The sequence below is a fragment of the Vipera ursinii genome, assembly GCF_947247035.1.
Source record: "Vipera ursinii genome assembly, chromosome: 10".
Taxonomy (NCBI): domain Eukaryota; kingdom Metazoa; phylum Chordata; class Lepidosauria; order Squamata; family Viperidae; genus Vipera; species Vipera ursinii.
In genome coordinates this window covers 13,717,358-13,729,357 of record NC_139520.1, presented here as the reverse complement: position 1 = coordinate 13,729,357, position 12,000 = coordinate 13,717,358, and the positions used below count along the sequence as shown (strand labels likewise).

The 12,000-nt window shown below is 40.6% G+C and overlaps 1 protein-coding gene across 1 annotated transcript in view; it reads left to right on the top strand.

Annotated features, from left to right (window-relative positions):
- CARMIL2 (capping protein regulator and myosin 1 linker 2) overlaps positions 1 to 12,000 on the top strand; it is a gene marked incomplete at its 5' end in the record, with an annotated part of 66,309 nt that overhangs the window by 28,700 nt on the left and 25,609 nt on the right. The window contains 9 exons of the mRNA XM_083370265.1: positions 346 to 403; positions 1,488 to 1,660; positions 2,354 to 2,422; positions 4,224 to 4,317; positions 4,735 to 4,833; positions 6,785 to 6,893; positions 7,713 to 7,846; positions 9,846 to 9,991; positions 10,708 to 10,795. Coding sequence (XP_083226391.1) covers positions 346 to 403; positions 1,488 to 1,660; positions 2,354 to 2,422; positions 4,224 to 4,317; positions 4,735 to 4,833; positions 6,785 to 6,893; positions 7,713 to 7,846; positions 9,846 to 9,991; positions 10,708 to 10,795 — 970 coding nt within the window. The remainder of the gene's footprint in view (positions 1 to 345; positions 404 to 1,487; positions 1,661 to 2,353; positions 2,423 to 4,223; positions 4,318 to 4,734; positions 4,834 to 6,784; positions 6,894 to 7,712; positions 7,847 to 9,845; positions 9,992 to 10,707; positions 10,796 to 12,000) is intronic.

Below are 12,000 nucleotides of genomic sequence, written 5' to 3'. Positions count from 1 at the left end.
ATCCACAGAATAGGCACCATAATTAAAAAATAGTCTGCTGCTAATGAGAATTAAAACAAAGTTCTGATGCTCAACTGAACATCTGGTCACATAAGAAAGAAGTCATCTTTATTGCACTCACTTGTCCAGGATTCTTGAGGTGTAAATTGTAAAGGCAGAATGTTTACAGCTCTTGCAAGATTAGAACAATTTCATCTCCCCAAGTCCAGGCAGAAGTGTTCTACAGCACTTGAAGCTTCTGCATCAGATCTGTCTACTAAGGCAATTGGAGACATCTTACAGGAGATTTAATTATATGAATTAAAACTCAAGCTTTTTCAAATTCTTTTTGCTTCATTCCCCTAGAGAGACTCTAGTTGACACCTTGCACCGGATTGTTCAGCTCACTCAGGATGAAGACTGTGTAAGTAAGACTTTAAAAAAAGAAAGCTTTGGTGTTTGTAGTATCTCATCATCCCTGGGGCAAACTTACCAACATTCCTATTTTTATAAATCTGAAGTCTTACCAAGGTCCCTGTCTATTTGGTATCAGGCTGAGGATTAAAATATAATCTGCTTTCAAAGCTTAGATCACAAACTAGATCAGTTTTGTACAACATCCGAGACTAGGCTAAAATGAGGTTGGGCAATGTACTTCATCTTCTGCTGGAAAAGCCAGGCATTTTCTGTGTAATGGCGGGTAGGGAGGACCTAACAGGAGGAAAAGCCACAGCTAGAGCAGCAGGTGGATAAGAGGCGGCTCAACCCACAGCAGGAACATGAATGTGGCAAGCATTTCAGAAGACCCCTCCTAGTTACTTGGGCTGCAACTGTGACAGGGGAGAAATGTATTTTCAGATTTGCAGGATTCTGTTATTTCTTTTCTTTGTGTCAGAAGCACCTACAAATTATAGACCTATAGAATTCAACACTGAGGGAATAAAACAGGGATAAAATAGGGTAAAATTGCAGGCCAGCAATTTGATACCTCTGTTCTATAGGGAAGAACCATTTTGGAGGATTGCCCTTTGATCTTCCTAGCCTCGCACACCGTCTATTTAAGCAATTTGTTCTTGACCATGTTGGGAAACTCTTGACCATTCTGTCAAAAGTCACCTTAAGATAAACTAAAGCTAGGTCTTGTGGGTGGATTCTATTCTGGACTATCTTGCAAGGCTGAAAGCTATGTTAGGTAACCTTGAGTGTCCCATTCAAGCTGTTTATGAAACAGTGCATGTCAGATGAACTATGTCTTAACCTGGTTTAATTAGTTGCATGACCTCAGCCACTGAGTCAGTGGAAGAGACCCAAACCTAACTCTAAGGAATAATGTATATGTATTTATTTAAATATAATAGGTTATGAAAATGGCATGCTTCTGAGTTCAGCATTGACAAGGCTTAGTACATTGTATGTGAACCAGCCCACCTGTTCCTTGTCCTCTCAGATATGATCAAGATGGATGTTAGTACCTAGAAGATTTCTGCTTTTTCTGATTTTTATTTCAGTCAGTTGAATCTATATCAGTAGCCGAATCACGCCTGAAGCTGAGAACTGGCATTATTCTCGACGGTTTAGGAAGCAGCAGCCATCTTGTGGCCTTGGATATCAGCGGCAATGCCATGGGAGACTTGGGGGCCAAAATACTGGCCAAAGCTTTGTCAGTGAATAAAACTCTCAGGTGTGTTGAACTTCCTCTCTATCAAAATTGATGAAAGAGTGGAATGGGGAAGACAGAACTTGTTAGAAGAATTCTTGTTTGCCAGAGAGATGGTCAAGCTTTGCCTGTGAAATGTCCAAGTAGAAGAATTGGGAGGCAAGTCTATGTCCCAAAAAGGTGACATCAGCTGATTGAACTGACTGACTTTAGAAACCTGAATGGGGTTGGACATGGATGGAACACCAGCAGAAAATCTCAAGGCTATTGTAGAGTGCCGTAAGAATGGTCTTGAGGGAAACACTCAGAAGCTGTTACAGAAACAAGGGTAAAAACATTCCTTAAGTCTTGGGAAAGGAGAAAGTATAAGGAGGAGACTCCGGTGAGTCCTTCTTGGCTTTCTGGGGTATATGAGGCAGGGGAGGAAAAACACAGCCCAGTGTGCAAGGCTCGGTTACTATGCTCTATCATCTCAATAAAGCTTGGTTCTAGTCTAAATTCTTGTAAGGTTGGTTTCTTGGTCTGGACAACCTTGATAGGCTGACAGTCATCCATCCTAGATTCTAACATTGCAAAAACATCCTAGAAGAAAGTGGCAAAGTATTTTCAGGGGAAGTGTAATAGATATTTATAATGAGGGAAAACTTAGGGGATGCACCCAGTTGCTTGACATCTACACCAATGATATTTTTTCATTAGATGTTCATCTGTTCATAGGACTCTAATGTGGGATAGAAACAACACAACGTTATATGGATTCCTTGATGTGATTTCAGCTTTGGAAAGGTGCGTATCTTTATCTTTTTTTTATAGTGGTAGCCAAGTGCTAAAAATATAATACAGAAAATAAAGAACATTTAGCAACTTCAAGTTATCCCCAACTTTCTTCTTACTAGCATCCAAGCATCCAAGATAATATAAAGATAATAACAAGAATGCCAACATAAACCAGAGAGGCTGGGTCAAATGGCATCTTTTGCAGGATGCCATTTCTATGCAAATGGAATTATTTTTAAACTTGGGTTTGATGATGCTTAATTTGTTTTCAAGTCCCTATAGGCATCATTCCTTAGCAGGATGCAAAGCCTAAAACTGAAAAAACATAAAATTGCTTCAGGCCACACAAGGCAATTAAATAAGTTAAAATTAAATATTATTTTACGGGATATAAGAAAAGGTTGGAGTAATCTCATAAATCCATTCCAGAATGCGATCAAGTGACCACAGAGGACGGATGCAGCTGTCAGAACTTTGAAACCTTTTGGCAGCCTGTTGTAACTTTGAACAGTCACTAAGCAACCCGTCGTTTAGCGAGGACTACCTAGGAATCCTGACCCATTTGTTTCCACATCGCATGATAAATCACAATAAGGATTAAAGGAGCTTGATGCTAGATTTGGCACAGAATGCATGTGGCCTACTTATAAATGTTGTGTGAACTCAGCCATAGTGTGTTGAGGGAGGATAACTGGGATCACACAGCAATTTACACCATAATTTAGCTCAAGAGTCATGGGAGCCCAACCATTGTTAGAGCTTTACGGGCTTATAGCTTTGTGTCTGGTGCAAATCCAGCCAATTGTGACTTAAAACCCCCCATAATGAAGCAGCTGTGTTGATGTGTTGAGCAACTATTTCATGTTCCTGATAAAGAAATCTGTAAGCCCCATGCAACATTAAATGTGTTAGTCTTTGAGGGATCATAAGATTGTGTTAGTTTTGCTGAATTAACATTAGCAAACTCTCCAAGGTAAGTGCTGACTTCCATTTTTTCTGCCTTAATACATCTTTCTGAAGTTGGAACTAAAAAAACAATCCCAAATTAATTAGCATCGAAACACTGAAGCTGTTTCACATGTAGCCCTTTTTTTCTTGTACATTCCTTAAATAGAAAAAAGTAGATTTGCCTATTGGCTGGCTGGCTGATGGCTGGATGGATTTATACAGGTAGTCCTTGATTTTCAATTCATTTTGTGACTGTATGAAGTTACAACAGCTTCGAAAAAAGTGACATGATCATTTTTCATGCTTATGAATGTTGCGGCATTCTCTCATGACCCTATGATCAAAATTCAGACCTTTGGTAACTGATTCACATATATGACGGTCGCAGTGTCCTGGGCTGACATGATCCCCTTTTGCGACCTTCTGACAAGCAAAGTCAATGAGGAAGCCAGATTCACTTAACAACCGTGTTACTAACTTAACAGCTGCAGTGATTCACTTAACAGCTGTGGCGAGAAAGTTTGCAAATTGGGGCAAAACAGATGTCTCACATAGCAACAGAAATTTTGGGCTCAGTTGGGGTTGTACGTTTAGGTATTCCACTTTTCCATTTGACTGTGCAAGTTGGCTAGAATTAACTAAAAGGTTGAAAATCGGAAGTATATAATCCAGAACCTTGAATAAAAGCCAGTGTAATTAAGCCTACTTCTCAACATCGATGGATGTATAGACACCAGTATTTGAAATGCTTTACCCCCTGTGTAACCCAGTGTTGGGGCCAAGCACACCACTACCATGGACAATGTCCTGAAGGGGTCATTGCAATTTGGGACATCTAATGAATATCGTGCCTATTCCCCAGGAATTTCATCCTCACAAAAATGCCTTTGCCCATGAACGATATTGCTGTGGCTTACCGGAGTCACCCAGAGAAAATGGAGGAAATTGTGCACCAGGTACAAAGGGAGAAGGGATGTTGAAAGAGAAAGGGAATAGTGCGACCCAAGAAGCAGTCTTCTTCAGCTTGGGGGCCTCATTTTGAAATTTATTTATTTATTTTAATTCCATTTATATCCCGCCCTTCTCCGAAGACTCAGGGCGGCTTACAAGCTTAGCAGTAGCCTTCATTCTATGTATATGCCTGCTTATTAGGGCTTTCGCCCCCCCCCAAGCGGCATTATTACAAAGTCAGCTTAATTGCCCCCAACAATGCTCAGATTCCACCAAAGGATTGATGTACAGAATTTATGTAACTGTGCATGTGGTGGGCGTATGATACTTATTTTTTGGGTAAGTGTAGTAGCTTGTTTAAGTGGAAGGGAAAGGGCATATCTATACCTTGTGTATGTGACATGTGTGTATGTCTGCTACAGATACAGTCTTACCTTGCAAGAAATCAGATTCAAGCGAACCTGCTTAAGGAGAAAGAAAACCAGCTCCAGTTAGACAGTCAACCCAGCTCTTCTGAACAGGTGGGAATTCCTGGAACCCTCCTACCTTTGTTGTTTTGTATGTAGCTTGCCTACGTCTATTAGCAAAGGCAAAAATTGTTGCTTAAGGTCAATAGGTCAAATTGCATTTAGGTTGACTGGGAATGATGAGAGTTGATGTGTATAGGAGCGGTCACTGTATTCAGACTAAAATAAATGAAGAATGATTGCAGGATTTGCTATGGCTAGTCTAAGGAAAAACAGGACTAGGGGTGACATGATAGCAGTATTCCAGTATTTGAAAGACTGCCACAAAGATGAGGGGGTCACCTTATTTTCCAAAGCAACAGAGGGCAGGACAGGAAACAATGGAATAATCAAGGAGAGAAGCAACCTAGAACTAAGGAGAAACTACTCACTAACAGTGAGATCAATTAACCAGCGGAACGACTTGCCTCCAGAACTTGTGAGTGCTCCATCACTGGAGGTTTTCAAGAAGAGATTGGACAGCCATTTGTCTGAAATGGTATAGGGTTTTCTGCCTGAGCAGGGGGTTGGACTAGATGACCTCCAAGGTCCCTTCCAGCTCTATTCTGAATTGAGTTGAAATTCAGCACATCTACAAGATGTTGCCTGCAGAAGGCTGATCTAAAGACTATGAGCTGTTTCCAAGAGGTCCATAAAGACTGCCAGCCATAAGAATAAAATCATAGAGCAAGTCAACATGTTGGTGCTTCACAGTTGTTGTCTTCCAGGATTTAGAACAACACCGTGGGCTTATTTTTACAATCCAGAGCAGATGGGGACACCAAAGTTCAAGAACATTTCTGAGCCCATGTTTGAGGGCAATCTCCTCAACGAAATATGCCCCCTTATTCTCAATCTGCAAGCCTCCTCAGTGGCAGACCTCCAATACAAACTGGGATGCTGGTACAAATTGAATGTTATAATCTGCAACAAGGGGGGGGAAGGTGCTATTTATATTTCACCAAATGCTAGACTGTTCTGGAATCGGAAATGTGACCATGTCTCTTGGTAAATGTCTTCCCCCATATAGCATTCAAGATGGGAAATAATCAATGCTTTGTTGGGATGTGAATTTACCTAAGAATACCAGTTTCTGATGCTGATCCTGGCTTGCCTAAAGCCACCAAATCAATCAATAGGCATTCTTGTCTCACTATGAATTCAACCCAATGGGGCACCCAGTTTACAATATTCAGTAGCAGAATTCCCCTTGAATTCTGACTAGCGTGTGATATTGAAAGTGTAAGGGTACTGAAGGAGATGGAAATGTTGAAAATCACATTAAAACAACTTCCCCTTTTCCATCCATTTTCTCTTTAAATCAGGAATATAGAAGGCTGGACAATTCAGCTTCTCTCAGCATTAGCCAAAGACTCCAAGATCCTCCACTAGGCTACAGGTCCCTCAGAAGTGGTAAACAATCATCAAAGGATCTCCTCTTTTCATTTGTAAAAGAGGAATATTTTCCCCCAATGTAGAATGCCTACTCAGAGCAGCTGAAAAGTTCTGGCAAGTTGAAATCCAGTACACCTGGGGGAATCAAGTGTAGAAGAGGCTACAATACCTTGACAGAAGAGAATATTTATAGCTCTGGGTTGGATTATCGGGTCCTTGGTGCTCTCTGAGCCTGGTGGTTTTCTTGCAGACATTTCTTCACCAAACTAGGTAACATCATCAGTGTCTTGAACAATGAACTTGAATGTTATGTGGGACAATGGAATTTATGGGCAAAGGAGTAAAGGTACAAATCAGGTAGATTTACACTAGATCATGTCCTATGATGCATGTTATGCTAATCCAGAAGAAGGCTACAAGCCCTATTCCAACAAAGGTACTGCAGGTAAAGTGCTTAAAAAATTGCTTTTCAGGGATCAGATATCTTTTAGTTTCACTTTCACTTTCTAATGCAGACCTATTCTTGAAACATTGTCTGGGAACATCTAATGGTCTTTGCTTTCATTGTTAGGCGGTGCAAGATGCTTGTCAGACTGTTCAGAAATACATTGGGCTGCTGAGCTGTGTTCAGGATGTGGAAGTGAAGGCTGATCTACTTTGGGCTGAGGAAGCCATCAAGGGTGCAACCCTTTTTATGGATGTGAGTTTTTCCTTCGTTGTGTTCATTACTTTCCCTTTTGACGGCTTCTCTTGATTTGGAGGGGCGGACATCCGTTTCACTGTGCAGCCTGATTTCTCCATCATGCTAAAAAAAAGTGGTTTTCAGAGTTAATTTCAGAATTAGTTGGTTATGTGAATCCAGTCATTGTGATTTGTAGGTCAGGACTTGGTGGTGAGCTTCCAAACAATAATTCGGCCAACCGTGAGGAAGGTGAACCACACTTAGAGTTTTGGGTGAACCTATTCTCAGTTTCATTGTAGAGGTCATGCCAGTTGCCACCTGTGCCAGCCTCAAGGATGCTGCTCATGACATGACATTTTCATATAAATGACACACCAATTATATAATTCATATCATTTGTGCAATAATGTCATAATGCACCTAATCTCACTCTCTCATCCCACCCATGGGTGAGAATGTGTAGCAGAAGAGTTAAGATTATGCTGGAATCTTGTGATATCATAAATAACTTTCCTTCAGATAGTGTTCCAGTCTTAAAATGTTGGCTTTGTGTACTGTCTGTTTGTTTAATTCCAGTTTTTTTTTTTAAAAAAGTAAGAATAACATTTGGTCCAATAAATGTGTTCCTCCAAATTTACCGATGAACAACAACTCCTAGAATTCCGGCCCATTAGCCTGCTGGCAGCGGTAGGAGTTGTAGCTCTGATCTGGAGAGTTGAAAGTCCCTCACCCTTGCTGTCATCCTTCAGATGTTGTTGACATCCACCTCCTTTCATTGCTGATTGCAAAAAACATGCTGGTTACTTGTGAAAACTAGGCAGATCTCTTTCCCAACAGGTTTTGCCCATTTTGTATGAAGCGGGAAAGGCTTCCTACTGGAACGGCAAGCTTCAGCACAAACTGGAAAAACTAATTGAGGAAGTTTCTCAGACCTACAGCAAGGAGATCCAGGTAAAGCTGGGCTTTGGTGTTGCACTGAGCTGTTGATGGCAAACATCTCCTTCTGCTTTGGTCTTTTGGGAATCTCCTACGTGGAACTAGATGGGGAGACTTAGAAGAAGGCAACATCCTTCTGTGTTCTTCATCTAACATTTGTACTGCAAAAGCTAGCATTTGGTGTTGGCCTAGAACTTAATGTCCTGGTAACCTTGCTTTAATTGCTTTTTTGAAAATGAACATATCTACTCCATATGATAGAACAATATGTCCAAGAACGTGTTGCGTAGCTTTTGCCATTTCTGGTGCCATCTGGCTATGTGGAAATGGAAATACCAAAAACTGTCCACTCCGTCCATTTGAAAAGTTCCCAGTGGAGAAGGATTACTGTACTTTGGCGATATCTTTGAGAATTAACAGACTTTTCCCTCTCTCTGATTATGAGAAGCTGAAGATAAAGGAGAATAAAGGGTCCTTGGTGTTCTCTGAGCTTTGTTGTTTTCTTACAGATGTTTCAGTACCCAAACTAGGTAACCGAGAGCAAATCCTACTCTTTACTAGCACTGATGATGTTACCTAGTTTGGGTAATGAAATTCAGCATCAGGGCATCTGGTTCTTGATCTTCTGGCGGCCTCAACCATTGGTGTTGTAGTATGTCTTTGACGTTGTCTCTCCATCTTCTTCTGGGTCTGCTTTGTAGGTGAATGCTTCATTTTTTTATACACTGTCACTATCGTGGAAAACACAGAATTTAAATAAGAATGTAAACAGGGTTTATGATGAGACAATCAAGATGATCAATGAAAAGAAGCTTTATACTGATGTGGTTATTATTTGCAGAAACATGAGAAAAATGCTTATCTTTAATTGTCATTTATTTAAATAAGAACTGTATTAATTTAAGGTTGGCTAAAGAGAATATTATTGGAAGAAGAGGAAATCAAGTAAAGTTATTATATGGACTATAGAATTATAGAAATTAATTGTTATTGATTGTTTTTTAAACACTAACCCAGACAACATGATGTTTACCAAATATTAAGGTGTATGTTAAAAATCAATAAAATATTTTTTTTTAAAAAAAGGAAAACACAAAAGCATCTTGGAGACAGGGAATCTAATCCACATAGAATCTGGCAGTGAATGGTTTATATCTTCAAACCCGGCCCTTTTATGACTTGTGGACTTCAACTCCCAGAATTCCTCAGCCAGGGTTGATATTAAATGTTATCAACTTGATGGTCTATTCAAAGAGCTCCAATTGTCCTTCTGCAACTGTTGACCATTGCTTGTGATGACCAACATGTTGACATTATTGCTAGCTGCAGAGACTTGGTGTCTCTTCATTCACCCTTTTTCTTACCACAAAGGTGGTTTCACTTGCCTTCTCCAAGTAGGTGAAGACCAACAGAACGAGAGAGGTTGTTGTCACCTGTCTTAGTTTTCTTCTCTGGACTTCTCTGCTTCCTCTTTTAACACTTCGGGCATCTGGTTCTTGATCACCTGGCGGCCTCAACCATTGGTGTTGTAGTATGTCTTTGACGTTGTCTCTCCATCTTCTTCTGGGTCTGCTTTGTGACCTTCTCCTCTTCTTGTATATGCCTTGTATGGTAAGGCATCTCATGACATCCTCTCCCAGTGAGCAAATTACTTTATTTGCTGGTTTTGTATGTAATTTAAGATTGGCTCTATGCCAATTTTTTCTCTCTTCTGGTCTCCATTTGTGATTTTTATTTCTTCTGGTCACTCCAGCAGCTTTCCTGAAACATCTCCTTTGACTAACTTTGTATCAATTAGATATAGAAATGTAGGGTACACACAAAGTACTGGATCATCTCAGTTACTTGCTCCACTGACAACTACTTGCAGTGTCTTCTAATTATCATTGTGCCAAAATATTACTAATGAGGATTGGCTTTCAACAATGACCAGGGGATGCTAAGAAGATGCTGGAAAGAGGGAATCAATTTACCCCAATTCCCAAAAGTGATACTCACTGAGCTTTCCTTATAGGCTGTTGTGCAATCCCATTTGGATGTTACGCAGAGTTTGCACCCCCAAATCTTGCAGAAAACAGGTTTCTTGAAGCACCTATTCTGCAGCGCATCAGAGACCAACGTCCTGGACCAGCTTCTGACTGAGGTGTATGACAAGGTCATGTAAGTAATCCACCCCCTGCAAGCTTTATCAGAAGGGTGAAAAGTAGCTGCATGTGCACTTACATATATGCATTTTCATATACACACCCTTGCAGGTTTTTACTGTAAGCTGTTTTCTCCTTCAGATTTCAGTATGCCTGGCGGTCCAAAATGATTGGGTGGAAGGAGCAAGAGGTCCTTGCCTTCTCTTTCCGCCTCACAACTTTATGGATACTTGCTCAAGGAGTCTTGAGCGATCATCTCTCAGCTTCCATATAACAAAATTAGAATAACAGAGTTGGAAGGGACCTAGTAGGTCATCTAGTCCAACCCCTCCCCCCAACCAAGCAGGAGACTCTACACCATTTCTGAGGGATGGCAGTCCAGTCTCTTCTTGAAAGCTTCCAGTGATGAAGCTGCCACAACATCTGATGGCAAACTGTTCCATTGGTTGATTGTTCTCACTGTCAGAAAGTTTCTCCTTATTTCCAAGTTGAATCTCTCCTTGATCAGTTTCCATCTGTTATTCCTTGTCTGGCCTTCAGGTGCTTTGGAAAATAGGTTGACCCCTTCCCCTCTGTGACAGCCCTTTAAATATTGGAAGTCTGCTATCATGTCTCCCCTGGTCCTTCTCTTCACTAGACTAGCCATGTCCAGTTCCTGCAACTGTTCTTCATATGTTTTAGCCTCCAGAATTTCCTTCTTCCTGGCCCACCAAGTCTTCTTCTGCTTGATAGGAAGATCCAGCTATCAATTACTGAGGCCATGACCAATATTATCACCGAGAAGACTTTGGAAGAGTTAACTACCATTCAGGACAGGCTGGTGAGTAGGTTGGCCAACTTGCAAAGAGATTAATGGTCCCATAGGAGTTTTGTGTAAAGGCAGCCCTCGACCTACGACCACAATTGAGCCCGAACTTTCTGTGGCTAAGTGAGACATTTGTTAAGTGAGTGTTTTCCCATTTTACCACCTTTCTTGACACAAATGCTAAGTAATTCACTGCAGATTTCAGTTCGTAACATGGTTGTTAAGTGAATCTGGCTTCCCCCTTGACTTTGCTTGTCAGAAGGTCGCAAAAGGAGACCACATGACCCCGGGACACGGCGATCATCATAAAAGTGAGCTGGTTGCCAAGCGTCCAAATTTTGATCAGTGACCCTGGGGATGCTGCAATGGTCAAAGGTATTCAAAAGTGGTCATAAGTCACTTTTTTGGGCCTTTCTAGCTTCGGTCACTAAGTGAACTGTTGTAAGTCGAGGACTACCTGTAGTACTGTTTCCTTTCACCTTTCCACCCTGTCAGGAGGTTTGATCCCCACACTAAACTAGGGAGAACAAAATTTTGCTCTGAGCAAACTGTAAGATTATATTGTATTTCTTTTGTATACTATAACCCCAGATTTCTACCCTTTGTGATCAAGGCAGCTTACAATATAAGTCTTCAGGCAATATTATGCCAAGAAGACGTAATTTATGTACTCTTAAATTCAGTTCCTGCAAAAGAGAATTCTGTTTTATACCTCATTCTTGGGATGAATTATCGTTTCTCTCAATAATATCTTTTATCCCTTTTTTTTGCCATAATTGGCCTAGGTTGTTTGCTTTGCTTTGATCTCTAAGACTTTGTCTGTTGTTCCGAATCTGAAAAAGGCCAATGGGAAGAACCCCTCATATTTTTCCATTGAAGTACAGTCAGAATTTCTTCTAAATTAAAAAAAAAAAGTAGAAGCAGACACTTTTCTATGAATAAGAAGAAATGTTTGGCACAGCACAAAAGAGAAACAGACAAAGCAGAAGTGATGTCAGCCAGTCCAAAGTAAAATGATGTGCCGTGTCATGGAAAAACAACAGATATAAAATCTGACTTGATGAAGTATTTTAGCCACTGCTTTGAGCAATGGCTCACTTCAGCCCTAGCTGAACTCTTGCAAGTGATTCAGACTTTTGCTGAAATATAATTTCTACTAGCCGCAGCCAGTCTGGTCAATATTTGGGATGCTGAGAACTTGAATAAAACAACTGCTGGAA